This window comes from Megalobrama amblycephala, linkage group LG16, assembly GCF_018812025.1.
Source record: "Megalobrama amblycephala isolate DHTTF-2021 linkage group LG16, ASM1881202v1, whole genome shotgun sequence".
NCBI lineage: Eukaryota > Metazoa > Chordata > Actinopteri > Cypriniformes > Xenocyprididae > Megalobrama > Megalobrama amblycephala.
The window spans coordinates 1,503,517-1,526,387 of record NC_063059.1 but is presented as its reverse complement, the minus strand read 5'-3'; the positions used below and the strand labels follow the sequence as shown (position 1 = coordinate 1,526,387).

The 22,871-nt window shown below is 40.5% G+C and overlaps 1 protein-coding gene across 1 annotated transcript; it reads left to right on the top strand.

Annotated features, from left to right (window-relative positions):
* The first annotated feature begins 1,244 nt into the window (after positions 1 to 1,244).
* Positions 1,245 to 22,427, top strand: igsf10 (immunoglobulin superfamily, member 10). Its single transcript, XM_048161167.1, is given in 11 exon segments — positions 1,245 to 1,648; positions 3,822 to 4,085; positions 4,178 to 4,307; positions 14,026 to 14,416; positions 14,570 to 16,374; positions 16,376 to 18,320; positions 18,477 to 18,787; positions 18,790 to 19,376; positions 19,807 to 20,276; positions 20,279 to 21,466; positions 21,469 to 22,427. Coding segments are annotated over 10 exon segments (7,335 nt in total). The 5' UTR covers positions 1,245 to 1,648; positions 3,822 to 3,828; the 3' UTR covers positions 21,720 to 22,427.
* The last annotated feature ends 444 nt before the right edge of the window (positions 22,428 to 22,871 follow it).

The following is a 22,871-nucleotide window of genomic DNA, read 5'->3' as shown; positions in this document are numbered from 1 at the left end:
AAGTCACACTGCAGGACTGTGTGCCAAATCTGCACAGAATTTCGTCGGAGGTAAAATTTGATCGCAACGGTCGCAATTGGCTGTCGGTGAACATGTCAAATAGAGACAGAGCGATGGGGGTATGTGGCGAGCAGGGTGGGCGAGAGCCGTGAGGGAACGGCGCGAGGCCGGTGACGCGAGAGTTAACGAGCTCCACCTGTGAGGCACACCGGCCTTGAGTCTCTCACGGAGGAGCTCGTTAACTCTCGCGTCACCAGCCTCGCGCCGTTCCCTCACGGCTCTCGCCCACCCTGCTCGCCACAGAATCTTTTAGGATTTTCAAAATTTGTCTCCAACGACCAAATCGTGGCCAGAATCGCACACGTGAACCCTCCTTTAAGTATATTTCTTTTTGTAAAGCCCGGGATACACTGTACGATTTTTGCAATCCTTTAAGATAATTACAAATCACACTGTGCGACATGGATCCATTGAACTTGGGCATGACATGTAGACTGTACGATTATGACACCTGTTGACTCGTAGGCTGTGATGCAAGTTTCTATAGAAGAACATCATCAGCATGCGCTAGAGGTTAACAAAAATACCATGCTGAATCACACTTTGGCAGTTGTAGTTTTTATGTGTGATGAAAAAAAAGAAGCGGTCGAAAGAAGGGAAAAGAGCTTGAGGTAAGCGGTTTTCAGTTTTAGCGTCATGTCGCGTTGATTTCATGTCGCATTTTCATTGGCTGGTCAGTAGACGTAGGCTGTAGCAGCAAACACACTGTGCGTTGATCATACTGAATTTATGACACCGTCAGAAAACTATCGTAGGCTATCTTTGGTCTCAAAACCGGGAAAACGGCCGTCTTTGACCCTCTCTCACTGTACGACATAGGACCACTACGGTGGCCAAGAGAGCTCAACACCAGCAAATAAAGAAAACATCTTCATCAGTTTGACAACACATGCGCTGCAAAAGTCCACAACACATGCAAATAGAGAAACGTGAGCAAAAGTGGCTTTGATCTGGTTTGTTTTAAATACTGGACATTTATTGGGTGTGCATTACACCTATGTAACAGCCTGTTTAAGGTCATGAGATTTTTTTTTATCTGAATATAAACATGAAATAATTTCTAATAAGTGCAAAAAATGTGTTTCAGTTGTTTGCTTCAACATGCACTAAGAAAAAAATTATATTTATATTTATAGTATTAGGATAATTGCTAGTACTTTAAGTTTACGGACATTTTCAACCCTAAGCATCGCGTAATTTAAAACTGCTAAAATTGCACCTTTAAAAAATCAATACGGAAAGTTCAGTCATATCAATATATTTCACGGACTTTTCTTTGAGTGAAGTCGCGTTCATATCTGTCCTCATGATGATGATGTTTTCCTTTTACTCCGTGTGAACCTCTCGCACTAAAGCGCAGTACAGACTGAAGAAGATCGCGAGGAGGAGGAGGAGGAGGATCAGTCTCTCAGTTTACACCATCAGCCGACGCGCGTTTCTGAATGAAAGCTGACTTGATTTCACTTGATGTTGTGAACTGTAAAGGGACAGTAAAGGATACAACCTGTTCCTTGCTAGGATTCTCTGGATTATTAATTCCATCATGTGGGCAGTGTTTCATGCTTTAACTAGTTCAGCTGTGTATTAGGTAAGTGTGCTCATGCTCTTTCTGTCGTATTAATTAAATGATTGCTAATTCGTTGGCACATTAAAACAATTAAATGAGATGTCGCTAATGATTTTCAGTACGTGTCAAAAGTGCATTTTCTGGTTAACTAGATGTTTGGGAAGTGTTCTGAGACATAATAGCCTAATTAAATAAGGTTAACAATATTCATAAACACATAGTCATAATGTTTTCAATATCAACATAGGTACAAAACTGCCAGGTTTTCCATATATTGTAATCATTTTTATCACATTATTTCTTAATGTGCTCATGATCTGTTTTGTCTTAGAAATGCACATTTTTGTCATATGGACATTACTTCGACAGTCACCTCTGATAACAGATTACTCTTAATATAAAGTCTGTAGAAACATGCACTGCTTTGAAACGATAGGCATATGTATTGTGAATAAATGGGAATTGAATTAATAAACATGCATATAATATTTTGATATATTATGAATAATTACCTTTTTATTGTTGAATAAACATACTTTTTTGTAATATGTTTCGCACTAAACTATACTTTTAAAAAAGGGTAATGCTTAAAATGTACTTTTGTCAAGGTCTCAGAGAATATTTTAAAGTTATTTCGCCATGTAACACTTTGTTAAAGGATTAGTTCACTTCAGAATTAAAATTTCCTGATAATTTACACATCCCCATGTCATCCAAGATGTTCATGTCTTTCTTCAGTTTTTGAGGAAAACATTCCAGGATTTTTCTCCATATAGTGGACTTCACTGGGGTTCAACGGGTTGACGGTCCAAATGTCAGTTTCAGTGCAGCTTCAAAGAGCTCTACATGATCCCAGACGAGGAATAAGAGTCTTATCTAGAGAAACCGTCGGCCATTTTCTAAAAAAAAAAAAAAGAAAAATTATATACTTTTTAACCACAAATGCTCATCATACAGTACAGTCCAAAAGTTTGGAACCACTAAGATTTTTAATGTTTTTAAAAGAAGTTTCGTCTGCTCACCAAGGCTACATTTATTTAATTAAAAATACAGTAAAAAACAGTAATATTGTGAAATATTATTACAATTTAAAATAACTGTTTTCTATTTGAATATATTTGACAAAGTAATTTATTCCTGTGATGCAAAGCTGAATTTTCAGCATCGTTACTCCAGTCTTCAGTGTCACATGATCCTTCAGAAATCATTCTAATATGCTGATCTGCTGCTCAATAAACATTTATGATTATTATCAATGTTGAAAACAGTTTTGTACTTTTTTTTCAGGATTCCTTGATGAATAGAAAGTTCAAAAGAACAGCATTTATCTGAAATACAAAGCTTCTGTAGCATTATACACTACCGTTCAAAAGTTTGGGGTCAGTAAGAATTTTTATTTTTATTTTTTTGAAAAGAAATTAAAGAAATGAATACTTTTATTCAGCAAGGATGCATTAAATCAATCAAAAGTGGCAGTAAAGACATTTATAATGTTACAAAAGATTAGATTTCAGATAAACACTGTTCTTTTGAACTTTCTATTCATCAAATAATCCTGAAAAAAAATATTGTACACAAATATTTTGTACAATTGTACACATTAAATGTTTCTTGAGCAGCAGATCATCATATTAGAATGATTTCTGAAGGATCATGTGACACTGAAGACTGGAGTAACGATGCTGAAAATTCAGCTTTGATCACAGGAATAAATTACTTTGTCAAATATATTCAAATAGAAAACAGTTATTTTAAATTGTAATAATATTTCACAATATTACTGTTTTTACTGTATTTTTAATTAAATAAATGTAGCCTTGGTGAGCAGACGAAACTTCTTTTAAAAACATTAAAAATCTTAGTGGTTCCAAACTTTTGGACTGTACTGTACATTGGAAAGGTCATGTGTGATGTAGGCGGAAGTACCGCGTAGGGCGAAAAACATCTAATTTTCTCCTCCAACTTCAAAAATCGTCCAACATTGCTGTTTTACCTTTTTTTGTAAAGGTCGTTTGACTTAGTCTTTGACGTTCGCTTTGTAAACACTGGATCGGTACTTCCGCCTACGTCACGCGTGACCTTTCCAACATGATGACGTCATGCGTGGAGCATCACAGAGCATTCTGAAGTGAACTAATCCTTTAACGGTGGTGAATGGTAATGTAAAAAAATATTCATTATTTTCTTCTTACAGAAAGTTAATGATTAATGGCTTGAGCTTGTCAAAAATAAGGAAGAAACAGAACTCCTTCTCCAGAATGTGTGACCCAACAGCAGAGTCGTGTGTGCTGTGGAGATTCATGGTGCTTCTGTGTGTTTTGGCCAATATAACACACAGAAGCAGCGGCTGCCCCAAATTATGCGCCTGTTACGCTCCATCAGAAGTGCACTGCACATTCAGATACCTGAGTGAAATACCCAGGGACATTCAGCCAGCTGTGCAACGAATTAACCTGGGGTAAAACATACCACATGGAACTTTCTCTAAAAAATATCACAGAAAACGGCTTATATTGGGCAGATTCCTACATTTGTAATTTTGTGTTTCAGGTACAACAGTTTATCAACTCTTAAAGCGAACGACCTCTCTGGACTAAAAAATCTGGAACTATTAATGCTGCATAGTAACACTATCAAGATTGTTGAGGACAGCTCGTTCCATGACCTCACATCTCTGCAGGTAAAATACTCAGTTCACTACTTTGAGATCAACATTATATAAATCAGATTCTGTTTTTAAGGTATGTTATCCAAGGTTTTTTCCTTTTTTTTCATATTGGAAACATTTACACATAAAACAATGAATATGTGATGCAGACTTCAGTCATATCACTGTTCTAAAAAAAAGCTGTTTTATTTAACACAAGGGCTATTCATCCATATTACGTATGCCATGATGGGATCACATGAACAGCCACATTCTAATCACTGCTCCAGTGTGTTCACTTGTTGCTATGGCTAGGATGCATGTATCTTGCATGTTATCTAGTTAGCTTCACTGTCTTTAAATAGCCTAGTGTTACGCACACTGTCAGTCCAAATCTGTATTTTTGTGAATCTGATTGGAATCCATTCTATAATTATTGACGTCCACGTTGTGTATCGGAACTGATCCGATTTGTGTGTCCATTCTGTGTGTTTATTCTGTGTTGTCGTCTCCATCGGTCTCAAAACATGTCTCCATTATATTGTCATTTTCTGCTCGTCTGGCACTTTGCAACAACAAGACCTTGTTTCTGCAGCGACTTTCAGCATGTTTCCTATAACAACATCTGACGTTTATATTTTACATGGCGTGAGAAGACACATAAACCATGCAAAATCCAATCGGATTGTGATGGGAGAAACAATGTTTTCACAGTATTGTTTCCAATATAATTTACTATTCATTAAATATTAGTGCCTGTATTGTGTGTTTTATTTAGGGTCTTTGCTAATCAGACCATTTACATGTAATCTCCATATTGGGTTAATCAATCAATCCAAATTCCATTTTAAAAAGTAATTAGTTAAACAATCAACTAATCAGAATACATCCTTGTTAAACTGACATATATGTAAAAGCTCGTACACAGGGAGACGCGTTTCGCTGTATACATAAAAATTTCATAGCGTATCGGCATTTCATCCAGCATTTTGGGAGTCTGAAACCGCTATTTTTTTGAAACCAGGTCCCAGAGTGGATAAACCTGAAAATGACACCCTTGCATTTTCGTGTGTACAGCCAATCCGTATATTTTGTGAAACAAAGAACGAGGGGGGAAAAAGAATATTGGATAGGGAAAGCTCTGGCTTTGTGTGGATGTGGCCTAATTCTCATATCCTGAGGGATTCAATCAACAAGCATTAAGGTCACAACTTCCATTAAAAAATAAAAAAAAAATAAAAATCAGACTCAAACAATACATTCCAAACATCACAGAAACAAAAAATCTTAATTCATACCTTTTGGAAACGGATTGTTCAAATTAAAGATCCAAAAAGCCTCTCTTTTTCCTTCGTAAGTTGTCTTTGAGTATTGTTGCATGTTACTTCAACCGTTGCATCTGCAGTGACACTGTGGACCTTTTTTGTCTCACTTATCTTATTGTCTAAGAGTTCCCATAAGTTCTCCTCTGCTGAAGCTGATGGCTGGGGTTACTGGTGGAAGCAGTGTTGAGGTTTCACGTATCACTGCCGCACTGCATTCAGTATTGCAGTCCTTGATTGCAGCTCGTCTTAAACCTGAAATCCAAAAGTGTGGCCATGGCCAACATCCTTATGGATTCTACACCTCCGAAGCATTGCTTTATGTTTGTGCTCAAGTTATTTGTGAGATCGATTGCTGTCGGTGTGCTTTCCCAGCAGGCACCTTTATGTTGAAAAGACTCCAAATTGACTTCAAGCATTGTCAAAAAAAAGGTCAAAAATGCAAATCAAACGGACATCAAAAACTTGACGTCCATTTGACATCCACACACTGATGTTCTCTTGACCACCAAAATACGACACAAAAGCAATGCAATGAAAGAACTTTTATTCAGCAAACTTGAAATCAATAATACAAATATAAATAAACATTTATTCAATATTCGTGTAAGGCTTGAACAATCGTCCCAATGACGGTTTCCCATAGGGCGGGGAAGGTTTCTTGTGCATTCAGTCTTTTCAGAGTCGCATAGTAGTTTAATTACAATTAACCTTGCATCTGACCTCAAATTTAGGTTAAAATGCCAATTGATTATTGAACATTTATATGATAATTTATCTAGACATTTGCTTATTCTATTTAACTCTTTACGCTTATTATACTCGTTCAGCTGTTATGCGGGCCCATGATCAACAACCAGAGCTTATGGCTAAAGCAATTTAACAATGCTGCCCATGCTTGCTATTGTTAAAAGGTACCCATGTAGCCCCATACAATTGCCTATATAACAACTTAGTTAAAGCTCTGACAATAATCAGGGGTTATGACCAGTAGACTTGTCTTTATATATATATATATATATATATAAAAGACAAGTCTACTGGTCATAACCCCTGAAGCAGAAGCAATGACCAGAGGTTATGGCCAGTACACCTTTGTCTAGCCCCATATAGTGAATGTGATTGCATAACAACTTAGTAAAAGTCAAGCAGTTAGTCAGAAATCTAGAATCTCGCCCGATGTGCCCCATGCTCCATACAATCTGAGATCTAGTATGTACTTAAAGGGATAGTTCACCCAAAAATGAAAATTTGATGTTTATCTGCTTACCCCCAGCGCATCCAAGATGTAGGTGACTTTGTTTCTTCAGTAGAACACAAATGATGATTTTTGACTCCAACCGCTGCCGTCTGTCAGTCGTATAATTGCAGTAGATGGGAACTTCATCTATAAGAGTAAATAAAGCTTGCTTAGACAAATCCAAATTAAACCCTGCGGCTCGTGACGACACATTGATGTCCTAAGACACGAAACGAACGGTTTGTGTGATGTCTGACACTCATTGAAGTATATGCGCGAGACATCACTTCCGTTGTCAGAGCGCGATCAGACATCACTAAAGGAGTCATGAACGGAGTTGGACATAGTGGTGTATTAGAGGTAAAAAATGATATAAATACTGTTCAGTTTCTCACACAAACCGATCGTTTCGTGTCTTAGGACATCAATGTGTCGTCACGAGCCGCAGGGTTTAATTTGGATTTGTCTAAGCAAGCTTTATTTACTCTTATAGATGAAGTTCCCATCTACTGCAATTATTTGACTGACAGACGGCAGCGGTTGGAGTTAAAAAATCATCATTTGTGTTCTACTGAAGAAAAAAAGTCACCTACATCTTGGATGCGCTGGGGGTAAGCAGATAAACATCAAATTTTCATTTTTGGGTGAACTATCCCTTTAACCGTGGTCATAGATTTGCGGTAAAAACTGATACATCAAAATCTACTGAAGTCAATAACTTCAGAGTAAGTCAGAATAAAACCAAATGTAACAATTTATTAGTCAGGTAAATGTTTCATGCCAATTACATAATCAATTCAAAGATGATCATTATAAAACATCAAATGCTCAGAAACAGAGTAAAAGATGTACCTGACATCTGGAAAATACATAACGATGAGTGTCCAGAAGACACTGCATTACGGGCTGATCTGGCTACAGAATCGCACCTTGAGCTCCTGCAATCTCTTTAAATAATCAGACCAAGACAGAAGCTTCTTTCAAATGGAAAAATGAGTTGGAATTTGCATTAATCAGGGTCCTAGACTGAGTAGTTTACACCTTTTTGGAGACAGAAATCTATTTGCATGAAAGACGTTGTGAAATGGGGCACACCCACCACATAAAACAAAATATCTCTGAACTCTTAAAAACTTTACTACCTTCTGGTTTACTTCAGTGGGAATAAGACCTTTGTACCAGTCGCACTGAGACTGAGATTTCAAATGATACCAAACATGTATAGCATTGTGTGATATCAGTCTTAAAGGATCATGAACCTCTAAAAGGGATTACCTCTAAAATGCTTAGTTTACATCTCAAAAGAAAGTACCTATGACAATCAGCGTGTAAGTGGCAACAGAATGAACTGTTAATGCTTCACTTATGACCAAGTTGGTCAAAACGGTTAGCAATGTTGTCAGTATAACACTTCATTCTGTGAGCATTTTCTTACCAAAAAAAAAAAGTACAAGGCTGGAGTTTTTTCTGTTTGGCAATTTCAACAGTAAAAAATGCACACATTACTGAATGTGGGGGACTGCATGACATCAGATATAATTCATATTTACTACATACTTTTGCAGTTCTGTTTGTACTGCAGTTTGACATCAGTCATTGTCATAAAAAGAGAAAGACTACTTACAATACAGCAAATAATTCTAGAAGTGTAATAGAAATGGCAAAATGTACAATACAGATAATGCATTTTGGCTTACATGACATTTAATTGAAATTTGGACACTAGCTATTGCATGTGTGTACGAAAGCATTTGCTGTTTGGTCGAAGACATGACAAATAGCTTTTTATGATGTGCAGAAATGACTAGATCATGTCAAAATTGAGAAGATTTTCAATTCTAATCTGACACACCAAAGCAACTAACAAAACTGCATTATGGAGTTTCATGTACCTTTTCATCACATTTTTCACACAGTACTCAAGGTTTGCAGCCCCTACCTTGACCAACTCTGACATCTGAAAACATTTTTTTTTTTTTTAAATAAAATAAAAAACCCTTAAAACATTTGTTGCTACCTATCAGGAACACATTAAATACTTATTAGGATAAGAAGGAACAGCATTACTATTGGCCTGGCATAGTAATCCTGATCGTGAGATTCCTCTGTCCTTCATCAGCCAGTTGCCCTTCTAGATTCTTGAGCTCACGCCTGCTGTTCATCTTCTCCAGGTGGAACTGAGAGTCTGGGGGGCTCAAAGTTTTGGCCCACCTGGGACAGCTTTGCCCGAATATCGGCAAGTAGATAGAGGACCATTCTTTGGAACTCTGAGGGTCAAATGAAAATGAAATTGCATTCATCCCTTTAGCCACAACAACACGGTCTGTAAGAAAATAATGAGGTACATTTACTTCCATTATCTAAAGAAAATAGGTCATTGCCCTGTTGGTGCTGGTTCCCCCTACATGAAGTGTGGGACCACCAATGAGAAGAGCGGGAGCGCTGGTGTGGTGCGGACAGTGGGATCTCTGCAATGGAGCGTGGGATCTGTGGTTCTGCTGGTGTGGAGTGTGGGATCTCTGGCACGGACTGTGGGACTGCTGGTGTGGAGTGTGGGATCTCTGGCGCGGACTGTGGGACCACTGGTGTGGAGTGTGGGATCTCTGGCACAGACTGTGGTTCTGCTGGTGTTGAGTGTGGGATCTCTGGCACAGACTGTGGGACTGCTGGTATGGATGTTGGGATCTCTGGTGCTGATTGTTGGACCACTGGTGTGGAGTGTGGAATCTCTGGCGCAGACTGTGGAACTGCTGGTGTTGAGTGCGGGATCTCTGGCACAGACTGTGGGACCACTGTTGTGGAGTGTGGGATCTCTGGCACAGACTGTGGTTCTGCTGGTGTTGAGTGTGGGATCTCTGGCACAGACTGTGGGACTGCTGGTATGGAGAGTGGGATCTCTGGTGCTGATTGTTAGACCACTGGTGTGGAGTGTGGGATCTCTGGCGCGGACTGTGGTTCTGCTGGTGTTGAGTGTGGGATCTCTGGCACAGCCTGTGGAACTGCTGGTGTTGAGTGTGGGATCTCTGGCGCGGACTGTGGAACTGCTGGTGTTGAGTGAGGGATCTCTGGCTCGGACTGTGGTTCTGCTGGTGTTGAATGTGGGATCTCTGGCGCGGACTGTGGGACCACTGGTGTGGAGTGTGGGATCTCTGGCACAGACTGTGGGACCACTGGTGTGGAGTGTGGGATCTCTGGCACAGACTGTGGTTCTGCTGGTGTTGAGTGTGGGATCTCTGGCACAGACTGTGGGACTGCTGGTATGGAGAGTGGGATCTCTGGCACAGACTGTGGTTCTGCTGGTGTTGAGTGTGGGATCTCTGGCACAGACTGTGGGACTGCTGGTATGGAGAGTGGGATCTCTGGTGCTGATTGTTAGACCACTGGTGTGGAGTGTGGGATCTCTGGCGCGGACTGTGGTTCTGCTGGTGTTGAGTGTGGGATCTCTGGCACAGCCTGTGGAACTGCTGGTGTTGAGTGTGGGATCTCTGGCGCGGACTTTGGTTCTGCTGGTGTTGAGTGTGGGATCTCTGGCACAGACTGTGGGACTGCTGGTGTGGAGTGTGGGATCTCTGGCACAGACTGTGGGACTGCTGGTGTGGAGTGTGGGATCTCTGGCACAGACTGTGGGACTGCTGGTGTGGAGTGTGGGATCTCTGGCACAGACTGTGGAACTGCTGGTGTGGAGTGTGGGATCTCTGGCGCGGACTGTGGTTCTGCTGGTGTTGAGTGTGGGATCTCTGGTGCTGATTGTTGGACCACTGGTGTGGAGTGTGGAATCTCTGGCACAGACTGTGGAACTGCTGGTGTGGAGTGTGGGATCTCTGGCGCGGACTGTGGTTCTGCTGGTGTTGAGTGTGGGATCTCTGGTGCTGATTGTTGGACCACTGGTGTGGAGTGTGGAATCTCTGGCGCAGACTGCGGAACTGCTGGTGTTGAGTGCGGGATCTCTGGCACAGACTGTGGGACCACTGGTGTTGAGTGTGGGATCTCTGGCACAGACTGTGGGACTGCTGGTGTGGAGTGTGGGGCCGCTGGTGTGGAGTGTGGGATCTCTGGTGTGGAGTATGGGATCTCTGGTGTGGACTGTGGAACTGCTTGTGTGGAGTGTGGGTCCGCTGGTGTGGAGTGTGGAATCTCTGGCGCTGATTGTTGGACCGCTAGTGTGGAGTGTGGGATCTCTGGCGCGGATTGTGGAACTGCTGGTGTTGGAGTGCAGAAGCTTTGAAGCAGAGTGTGAGAGATGTAGAGGGGACTGTGGGACCTTGATCTAGAAGTTTTTTCTCCCAATCCTGATGGCCGGCCTGACTTTTGTCGAACCCTTGGTGGTCCTGTAAAGAACAGGCCTGATGGATGAAAGAACCAAATGGAACAATTACATCACAGAATTGCTCCAATTATATACACTGGAAAAAGACATAATAGAAGTTATGATGCTTAACAGTTTGCTTACTGTGTTGTGCTTGTGCTTCCACACATTGCTTCTGCAAATTACACCCAGTTCCAGAACGATCTGGGCTGCTGTCATCTGTGTAAGAGAAACAACAGTATTATTACAATGCATAGTGTCACAAGACATAATATTCTCCAGCAACAAAAGCTAGGGACCTGTAGGAGTGTGCACTTATTGTATACCTAAGATAAACCCTGAGTTGTTTTTTTTTTTTTTTTTCTTTGATATCCTCTTGTCAGGACTGCATTCTTCTTCACTCAGCTCTGCAGTTGTTGTTTGGTCGAATGCCTCATGCACTTCCTGCTAAATGGAAAACAACCACACTTTTAATAACTTACTTAATTTGAGTTTTACAAAAAAACAAAAAAAAACAATTTAGCTTTTTTAAAAAAAGGACGCAAGCTTACTTGACTTCAGTTTGAATTTCAGCAATGGAAACCTTTTCCAGCTGCCTGCTGGCTGTCGCATCTCTTCGACTGCTTTGGTTACGTTTTGCCCCTGGTGGCCAGTGAACCATGCTGTTCTTCATCCAAACCTCTGGAATGACGCCGTCCTCCTCTCCATTTGGCTCTGTCTAAACTGTCCTGACCCACATCATGAGACCTGTAAAAGAACCAGAATCATTATGCATAGACCCTTGGTTTTATTTCAGTTGGAACTCGGGCAACTGCCAAAAAAAAAAAAAAAAAAAAAACTTACTTTAGGCAGCTTATTCATTCTCTGAATGTATTGGATGCAGTCTACATAAGGGCAGCACGTTACCCTCCACACTTTGAACAAGCATACAACCTCAACACCCTAACTGGGATCATTTCTGGATACACCCTTAGGAACATTAGTTTTACTAACATACTTACAATTCAGTTATTTCTGTTCCACATGATGCAGCAAGGGGAACAAAATGTACCCTGTTTCAGCTTCACCAGGGTTGGCTGTCAGACAACTTTATGATTCAACTGCTGATGTCTCTAACATGGATGATGTTAAGCAGTTTAGAGTCACAAGGATCAATGAAGAAATTCTCTGTGTTGCATAGGTGTACGAAAGCTTTTGCTGTTTGTTCGAAGACATGAGAAATAGCTTTTTATGATGTGCAGAAGTGACTAGATGATGTCAAAGTTGATCTACAAGTTGAGATTTTCAGTTCTGATCTGAGACATGCACCAAAGCAACTAACAAAACTGCATTATGGAGTTTCATGTATCTTTTCATCACACAGTCCTCAAGGTTTGCACCCCCAATCTTGACCAACTCAACATATGAAATACTTATTAGGATAAGAAGGAACAGCATTACTATTGGCCTGGCATAGTAATACTGATCATGAGATTCCTCTGTCCTTCATCAGCCAGTTGCCCTTTCAGAGTCTTGAGCTCACACCTGCTGTTCATCTTCTCCAGGTGGAACTGAGAGTCTGGGGACAGTTTTGGCCCACCTGGGACAGCTTTGCCAGAATATCGGTGAGCAGATAGAGGACCCTTCTTTGGAACACTGAAGGTCAAATGAAAATGAAATTGCATTCATCCCTTTAGCCACAACAACACGGTCTGTAAGAAAATGAGGTACATATACTCCATTATCTAAAGAGAATAGGTCATTGCCCTGTTGGTGCTGGTTCCCCCTACGTGAAGTGTGGGACCACCAATGAGAAGAGCGGGAGTGCTGGTGTGACAAGATGTGGCGCAGACAGTGGGATCTCTTCAATGGAGCGTGGGATCTGTGGTTCTGCTGGTGTGGAGTGTGGGATCTCTGACACTGACTGTTGTGCCGCTGGTGTGGAGTGTGGGATCTCTGGCACAGATTGCCGGACTGCTGGTGTGGAGTGTGGGATCTCTGGCTCGGACTGTGGGACCACTGGTGTGGAGTGCTGTGGCATGGGGACTGGGATCTCTGGCATGGAGAGCAGAAGCTTTGAAGCAGAGTGTGGATGAACCCCCAAAACCCCAGAGTCTTAAGTTCCTCTGTCTCCCATGAAGGCAAAGGTTAGCCCAGACATCCATTAAAGAGCTCTATTATTTCTGAATCCTTATACTCCAGCCCCACTGCCAAAGTCCAAAATAGCTGAGCTAACCACCCACCTCCATTCCCTGCTGGTGTAGGGCAGTCAAGTTCTTAAGTCGTGCCCCCCACTCCTTCTTAGAGGTAGGGGGAATGATCCGGATTACCATGCTGCTGGATCTAAAGATGATCGAGGTTTTTGTCACATTTGCTCTGAGACTTAGGGTAAGATCCAGAATCAGAGTATACAGCCAGGCAAGAGTCAAAAACCATGAAAACAGTCCACACAAAAACAAGAAAACAAAACCAGCCAGAGTGCTCAGAAGTGCAAGTAACAAATACAAAACCTCGATGAATAATGGCTGGGACAAACTGGGTATAAATAAGCATAAACTAATGACATGAGTGAATATAGCTGAGTGCAATGAAGAGTAATACAAGAGTCCAGTACAAAAAATTATGGGAGATGAAGAATGAATTTATTTATTTATATATATGATATTCAAGTGAACTTTTTAAAATTTAATACCATAACTGAAATATGATACTAATTAGAAAAATGTGTATTTTATAAGAATTGTGGTATAACTGAAGTCCTTTTTTCCCCTATAATTTGTGCTTTTTTTCTATAATTTGGCCATTTAAAAGGTCTGAAGTTTATCTGAAATGGAGTCAATTTAAAAATCATATACAGTCACTTCATTTTCACATCTTAATGATTTTTTTTTTTCGTATGTCTAGGTTCTGAAAATGAGTTATAACAGAGTTGAGAAGCTCAACAAGAACACATTTAGAGGCCTGAACAACCTTGTACGTCTTCATATGGACCATAATCGCATTACCTTCATCCACCCAGAAAGTTTTTATGGATTAAAAATGCTGCAGTTGATCAACCTTGAGGGAAACCTACTCCAACAGCTTCATCCAGATACATTTATATCACTCCGGTTCAGACAGATTTTGAAATGGTCATCTCTCAAGACCATTTACTTGTCAGATAATGCTTTAACCACATTGCCTGCAACTATATTTGCTGGCTGCTACAAGATTGAGAATCTCTTCCTCAGTGGAAACCCCTGGTCATGTGATTGTCGGATGGGCTGGCTTGTCCAGTGGATAGAGAAACACCCTGGTGAGATTGGTCTATATTGAACTTAAAATAAAATTAGCAGGAAAAGCACAAAAGTGTAAATAATCAGGAACTGGACATTTTCCTAATCCCAATAAATAAAACTGCATTTATTTTTATGTATACATATAATGAGAATTAATTTTGCTTTTGCAGGTGTTCTAAAATGCAAAAGAGACAGAAAGTTTCTCAAAGAACAGTGTCCCGTCTGTGACTTCCCAGTTTCCTCCAAGGGCAGAAGCATTGTGCAGTTGCAAAGTGATAGCTACACGTGCACCAGACCATGGATTCATCCTCACTTGAAACAGAGGAATTTTACATTGGGTGATAGTGACTATACATCAGTCTCTCCTGAGGATTTTGTTGCACCCATTGGCATGTTGGAAATGAACATGACAGATCAGTTCCACAATGATGCTAGGATAGCGTGTAATGTACAGAGACCTACAGGAATTGAAAACCTAACTGCAACCTTTCAACAGAATGACAAAGATTTAACTGCCCTGAGTGCAATAGTTTCTACATCGCTGATCTGCAACATTGATTATGACGATATACGCCAGATTTGGAACATTTTGGCTACCTATAGTGATTCCCCGATGAGACTTGAGCGAGGATTATTACTTTCTTTTAAACCAGATACAGTGTACGCATACAAACAAGTACTACCGACTGCAGATGATATTTTTACAGAAATTGAAGCAAAAATCAAAGCCAATCCTGAATGGTTAATGCAAGGTACAATCCTGCTACAGCTGGACCGCGTTACGACAACATTCCCGACCCTTATTATCAAATATTTATCCAATGTTCAAATAGATGTTAACAGCAGCAAAGATATTAGAGACCAGTATAGCTGGGCAATGATAAGAAGGGACAACCAGACCAAGACTGAACACTCAGTCCTTGCTGGTGGAGTGACTGAATTGAATTGCCAGGCTGTTGGGGATCCTAAACCAATTGTAGAATGGATTCTACCAGATCGAAGTAAATTACGCGCACCATACAACAGTGAGGATCAAAGAATCGTACTAACTCATGAAGGAAGACTTACTTTAAAATCGGTCGAAATCTCAGATACAGGTGTCTATCATTGCATTACAACTAATTACCTGGATGCAGATGTTCTTGCCTTTAGGGTAACTGTACTGCCCCTGGATACTGAAGAAGAAGAGATCAAGGGGAATAAAGTCTCACATACTCTTGGTCAGGACCTTCTTCTTGACTGTACATCAGCCAGTAGTCCACAGGCTTCTATTCAGTGGATACTTCCTGACCACACAGTTTTAGACAAATCCTATGGCAACAGAGAACTCCACAAAAATGGCACTTTGGTAATACATGAACTGACATCTAGAGACACGGGTTTTTACAGATGTTTAGCTGGAAATTTTCTAGGAGCAGATATGATAGCGTTTCAAGTAACTGTTCATGATTATGTGTCATATAGCACAAGGCCAAATTATGTAAAGGAATCTGGTGATCAAGTTGTACAAATTATAGATGATAGCCAGAAACTTGGAAGTAGGTATCTCTCACAAAGGGTTAGTGAAGAATCAAGGAGCATTACCTCAGGGAGACCATACACTTGGCTACAGTCCAGATTTCAAAAGGTTCCCACTCGCAGAAGAGGGAATGGAAGGAACTCTGGAAGAGTCTTTAATAAAAAGTACAAGAAAGAAGGTGCCACTTTCATCAGAAAGTCTCAAATTAAAGGAGGAAATAAAAAGACAGTCAGTTTAGAGGGGTCTAAAACACTTAAAGGACCCTCTGATGACAATGACATAACCTCAGGGGATGGTATCTCTGAAGATGAATTTATTGTAATGACAACTACTCAAACACTCAAACATAAACCAGTTAGCACCATTACAATCAAAGATATTAAAATCCCAGAGACTTACAAAACTGTCACCAGTGCTTCCATTGAAGTAATACCCGAGAACACTAGTACCATCTTAACGAGCAAAAGAGAAAACAAATTTGGTTGAAGCAACATCACACTCTCATTCTCAGACACCTGCCACCCCGATTATGGCCAGTTATACTTTGAGTAGTTATGAGACAACCCCAAATACAAACAAGTCAGATTATATGTTGAGTCATAGTGATGGTAAAACCATCATATATGAGAGAGCAACAAATAGACCCTTAGGGAATCTCATTACTCTCAAACCTTCTCTGACAGAAGTTGCAGATCTTCAGTTCTCTGGGGACTCAGAAGATGTTGCCACTGGAGCTACACCACTTTACAACTTCCAGGGCCCAAATGCCACCTATTTGGAACCTAAGAGTCAGACCATATTAACAGCAGTTACCACAACCGAGCAAGACAGAGAAAAGATCACATTTCAGACCACTCAAAGAATCAAGTCAGAGCTCCTTCCTGGGTCCACCATCATCTCCAAACACCAGATCCAAATTGTTCCCTCCAAAAAGATGCAATCAGGAAAGAGGCGTAACTTTCATGGCAGACGTAGGATCATTCGGCCCAGCAAAATTACAGACATACAATCTTTACTTGATAAATTTAAACACCTTTCTATAAACAAGGAATACAATCTTACACACACTGTGGACAAAATCACAGATTGTGAATATGGGAAAAGAGTTACATCTGGAGTGTCTACAGATAAATGCAAAACATCAATGGATCAAAGCTTGGTCAACCCTACAGCTAGGTATCACATGCCAACTTCCTCTTTCACAGTGACAGAAAAACCTGTCATGGCAACTCATTTGTCAGTCTCTGGAAAGACTTACACTGTCACTGATTCACAAATGACAGCAACTATGGTGCACTCCATTTCTGAAGAGTCCAGTGATTATAAAAGTTATTCTAATGCCATAGAGAAAGAACTAACACTCACAACTACAACCACATCCACATCTGTGATGTCTTCTAAAACCACAAAGGGGAAGATTCCATGGCATAGACCATTTGGACACAAGGGGGAACTGAAAGAAACCCACAACAAACATCAAAACCCATTTACATTGTCCTCAAATGAGGAGCAGATGGTTTCAGTATCCACAACAGAAACTTACAAGGCAAAAACTGCAGTACCTACTACAGAACTGCAGCTTACACATATTGTAGCCTCTCCTCCAGTGACAAGACAAAATATTAATACTCCAGAGACATCATTTGATGACTCATCAGGTTCTTCCTCTTTTACAGAAATACATTTTTCTGACAATGTCATAACCCCATCTACAACACCTGAGTTTTTCAGCTTTCCAGCCTCCCATAAGCTGTCCACAACCACTGAGTCACTTAGGGTTTCTCACTCTCTAGCAGCACCACCAACAATGAGAAGTGTACTAAAGCAAGACACTGGTCGGAATAACTTCTCAGGTTCTCAAAATGGATTGTGGGGAAACCAAAAGCCTGGTTATCATAGACGAGGCTCTAGAAGGAGAAGGCCCATGAAGAAAACAACCACAAAACCCCCAATTATCACAGTGACTAAAATCACTGACAAATTGGCCACAACTGGAGTGAATATGAGGAATTCCCCAGAAAGAGGCTGGAGATTTACAACACAGAGACCCACGATCAGAGTTCAGCCAACCATACATGAACAGAAATACAAGGATTGTTTAGAGTGTCCTCAGCCAAATGCTTCTGGTATACCTCGGAGTAGAACAGTTACTTCATACACAATGACTGATTCAGTGGCCAACACGTTCACTCCATTTCCATACAGCAGTAGTACTGCCAACGCACATGATAACACAAGGTATGACACCTCATCTATTAGGGATATTACTTCCAAGCCAAGGATTAATGGTGGAAAAGCTGCCAGTTTTACTGTTCTGTCAAACTCTGATGCTTTCCTCCCCTGCAACGCCACTGGCAAACCTGAACCCATCATCAGCTGGAACCGATTCTCATCTACCACAGGTACAAAATTGAAACCACAAAGCTTACCCCTACTGTTATACCATGTTCATTTTCATAGTATTTTATTTTACATTTTGGAATGTCTTAAGTCATAACATAAAATAAAAATGGACTTTTTTTTTGCTGATCATTTTTTTATTTCCTTTATATCATCAGGTAATATGTTGACCATCAAGGGGAAAATGGGTAAATTTGAGGTTTTGAAGAATGGAACATTGCTCATCCAAAGAACAAACATTAAAGACCGTGGACAGTACATATGTTTTGCCCAGAATGAGTATGGTTCTGACAAGCTTGTGGTTACATTGTCTGTTGTGGCCTATCCTACCCGGATATTGGAGAAAAAGATGAGAGAAATGAAGGTTCTTGCTGGGAAAACTGTGCACTTGGAATGCAGGACAGAGGGCAGGCCAGTGCCCACTGTGTCATGGATTCTACCTAACCACACTGAAGTTATGGGTCTGAACACTGGCATGACAGAGTAACAGTAACCACATTGGGGACACTAACTATTCAAGAGGTGTCGGTTTTAGATCGTGGACATTATAAGTGTATTGCAAGTAATCCAGCTGGTACTGACACTGCCACAGTCCATCTACAGGTGGTAGCAGCACCCCCTGTAATACTGGAAGAAAAGCGACAGCTGGTGAAAGCTGATACTGGGCAGAATCTGTTTTTTCCATGCACCGCTTATGGTGACCCGCAACCCACAACACACTGGGTCTTACATGATGGCAGGATAATATGGCCTCTAACTTACTCACACAGCAAAGTTTCAGTTTTTATAAATGGTACACTTTACCTGAGGAATGTAGAAATAACTGAAAGTGGAAAATATGAGTGTATTGCAACAAGCTCTACAGGATCAGAACGGCGTGTTGTCACACTTTCTGTGAAGAAGGCAGAAACTGCCCCTCAGATCATTGAGACATCACAAAGAAGAAATGATGTGATATATGGTGATCTTCTTCATCTGAACTGCTCTGCAGTTGGGAACCCAAAACCTCAAATTATTTGGAGGCTTCCTTCCAAGGCTCTTGTGGATCAGTCACACAGGTAGACTATAACAATTATCATTCAAATAAAAACTTTTATTTTTGTTTGATTGCAAAAACTTGAAGCTGAAGTTTGTAATGTTTAAATTGCAAAATATTCTCCATCTCTGAATGAAAGAGATTCCCCAGAGATTTTTGTTGTTGTTGATGAAATGTTTTAGAACTGAACATAATGAGTAAAAGTGACTTTTCCAGGCCTATTTATTTTTTATTTTATTTTATTTTATTTTATTTTAGGTTTTTCATAACTGACTTAACCCTGGAATGACAATTAGAGTAAATCTCAATTAGGGTAAAAGAATTAAACATGAGCATATACAAATGCATATCCTATATCAAGAATTCTGCAAATGTTCTCAAACTAACAGTAAACAGTTAGAATTCACTATGTAAACATGCATTTTAAAAAAAATAACACATTCTCATTTCAGAATGGGCAACCGTATCAAAGTCCTGGAAAATGGTACCCTCATAATTGAATCAGTCAATGAGAAAGATGCTGGGGACTTCCTTTGTGTTGCACGCAACAAAGTTAGGGATGATGTACAGCTAATGACGGTGTCAGTTTCTATGAAGCCTGCTCGGATTCAGCCAAACGTCTTTAGTAGGAAGCAAGTGCCTTATGGCAATGACCTAAAAGTGGATTGTATGGCTGCTGGTGTCCCCATGCCAGATATATCTTGGGGACTTCCTGATGGGACCTTGGTGAATAGTGCCCTGCAAGCAGATGAAACAGAAGGAGATCAGTTCAAACGGTACATCTTGTTTGATAATGGAACACTGTACCTGAATAATGTGGGTACTGATGAGGAAGGCGACTACACCTGTTATGCTGAAAACAAACTGGGTAAGGACAAGATGCATGTTCACATAAGTGTGGTATCCGCAGTGCCTCGCATTCAACCCCCGAAGCTCTCTACGCCAAAGTGAAACCAGGTGAAAACGTTCGATTTGACTGTAAGGCTATAGGTGAGCCTAAGCCAAAGGTCCTTTGGATGCTGCCTTCCAAAGACATGATTGCTGCATCTAATGAGCGTTACTTAGTGCATGCTAATGGGTCCCTTGATATACGAAATGTTAAATTAGCTGATGTTGGGGAGTATGTCTGCATGGCGCGAAATGCTGCAGGTGAGGAGAACAAAGTATATAAGCTGGACATTGATGGAAACCCACCCATCATCAATGGCTTCAAACAAAATAGAACTGTGATGAAAGATACAGCAATCAAACATACTAGAAAGCTGATAGACTGCAAAGCTGAAGGGAATCCAGCACCAAAGATCACATGGATCATGCCTGACAATATATTTCTTACTGCTCCATATTATGGGAGCAGGATTAATGTCCATAACAACGGTACGCTAGAGATTCGTAATGTTCGGCCGTCAGATACAGCAGAATTTATTTGTATGGCTCAGAATAATGGAGGTGAAGCAGTCATGTTGGTTCAACTGGAAGTGATTGACAAGCTCAGAAGGCCCATTTTTAAGAACCCTTTTAATGAGAGAGTAGTGACTCGGGTAGGGAGAACTGCAGTGCTAAACTGTTCTGCTGATGGGCAACCCATACCCGAGATCATATGGATGCTACCCAACAGAACTCGGTTCAGTGGAGGACCTGGGTTTGAGGGCTCAAGATATCGTCTGGGTATGGATGGCACATTTGTTATTTATAACTCCAGCGTAGAGGACACTGGTAATTACCGTTGTGCTGCAAAAAACAAAATGGGCTATATTGAGAAGCTGGTTGTTTTTGAAGTGATTCAAAAGCCTTATATTCTAACACGGCCAAAGGGGGTTATCCGAGGTATTTCTGGAGAGACACTATTCCTACATTGCCTGACAGATGAAATCAAGGCTAGTGTTTCTTGGACCACACCAGGAGGTTTTGTTCTTGCACGTCCACAGGTGACTGGACGCTACCATTTAATGGACAATGGGACACTTGTTGTACACGAGACAACCATGCATGATCGCGGGAATTACGTGTGCCGAGCAAAGAATGATGCTGGTGAGGCAGTTCTTGCTGTGCCTGTCATAATTATTGCACATCCACCCCGGATCACTAATGGGCCACCAGCAACTATGAGAGGGTGGCTGGAGTTCCTCTTCATCTTAAATGTATTGCTAATGGAATACCTACACCAGATATAACCTGGGAGCTGCCAGATCGGTCTGTTCTTTCTTCAACTGGAAAGGAAAGACCTGTAGGCAGCGAGCTTCTCCATGCACAAGGGACACTTATAATACGAAATCCCACAAGAGCGCATTCTGGTAATTACAAGTGTATAGCCTTTAATTACATGGGCAGAGATACCAGAATAACATACATGACAATAATATAAGGATGGTCATGACTTCATGACTTTACCACTGTGACTCCTCAAAAGGAATGGCCTGCCAGGTAGTGTGAAGGTCTAGCAAAGATCTTTAACAGACGAAACATGGGTAATTATGCTGTATGGGAGGAAAACAAGAACTGTGAGGATTCTGTTCTCTCTATATAAAATGATGATGCATTTTTATTTAACGGTGCCTTTCATAACACCCAAGGTCACCTTGAATTATAAAAATGTAATTTTATATGTCATGTAGAAGAGTGAATCAGAGCGAATGTTATCAAATTATTATGATTTGCCTAAATGACATGCTTATTTCTGAGACAAACTAAAATAAATATGTATAAAAGTAATATGTAAATGATTGAGCTTTTTATAGCAATTGTAACTTGCAATAACTTTTTTATTGGGAAGTTTATTCGTATACCAATAAGAGTTACAATACAATATGTTTTTTTTCTATCTCTCTTTATGTAGTTTTGCTGTTGTTGTTGCCAAGATTATTAAGCATGCCTTACTGTGGTCGTGGAACATATTTGTAAAAAAAATTGCTTTTGTTCACTGCTCAAGACGTTTATTTAAAACGGGACCACAACATGCAATGTTCCTATTACCCTTTTGAGAAGTGTCCTGGGGTCAAACAACCAGGCTTGCCACAGAAAAATATGTATGATGGCCCTCTTGGGTTAGCTTAAACTGCTTTCCTTTTCACTATGTATTTATTTCTTTATTTCTGTAGATTGTTTTGTTCTGCCAAGTAGTGTTGAGTTGAAAAATAATGAGTTTAGAAACATTTATAAAGATTGTGTTCTCACAGAAAGGTTCAGTTATGTAAAACAGATGGATGCTTGCATGCACATACGCATATTCACACACACACACACACACACACACACACACACACACACACACACACACACACTTAGGATGAGCATGATTCCAAGAGCAGACTCTGGTGTAAACTAAAGGCTCTCCAGGTTTTCCTCTCCCCAAGTAACATTCCATGGCTTCCCACTTTTCAACCTTTGCTTGGATCAACACCTTTCACCAGCACCCCTGGAATTTCACGATAGGATTTTAAAATCCACACCTCTGTTCTTCAGACACAAGGGACAGATTCATCTTTAGCTCAGTACCTCATTCTTCCTACTTTCATGA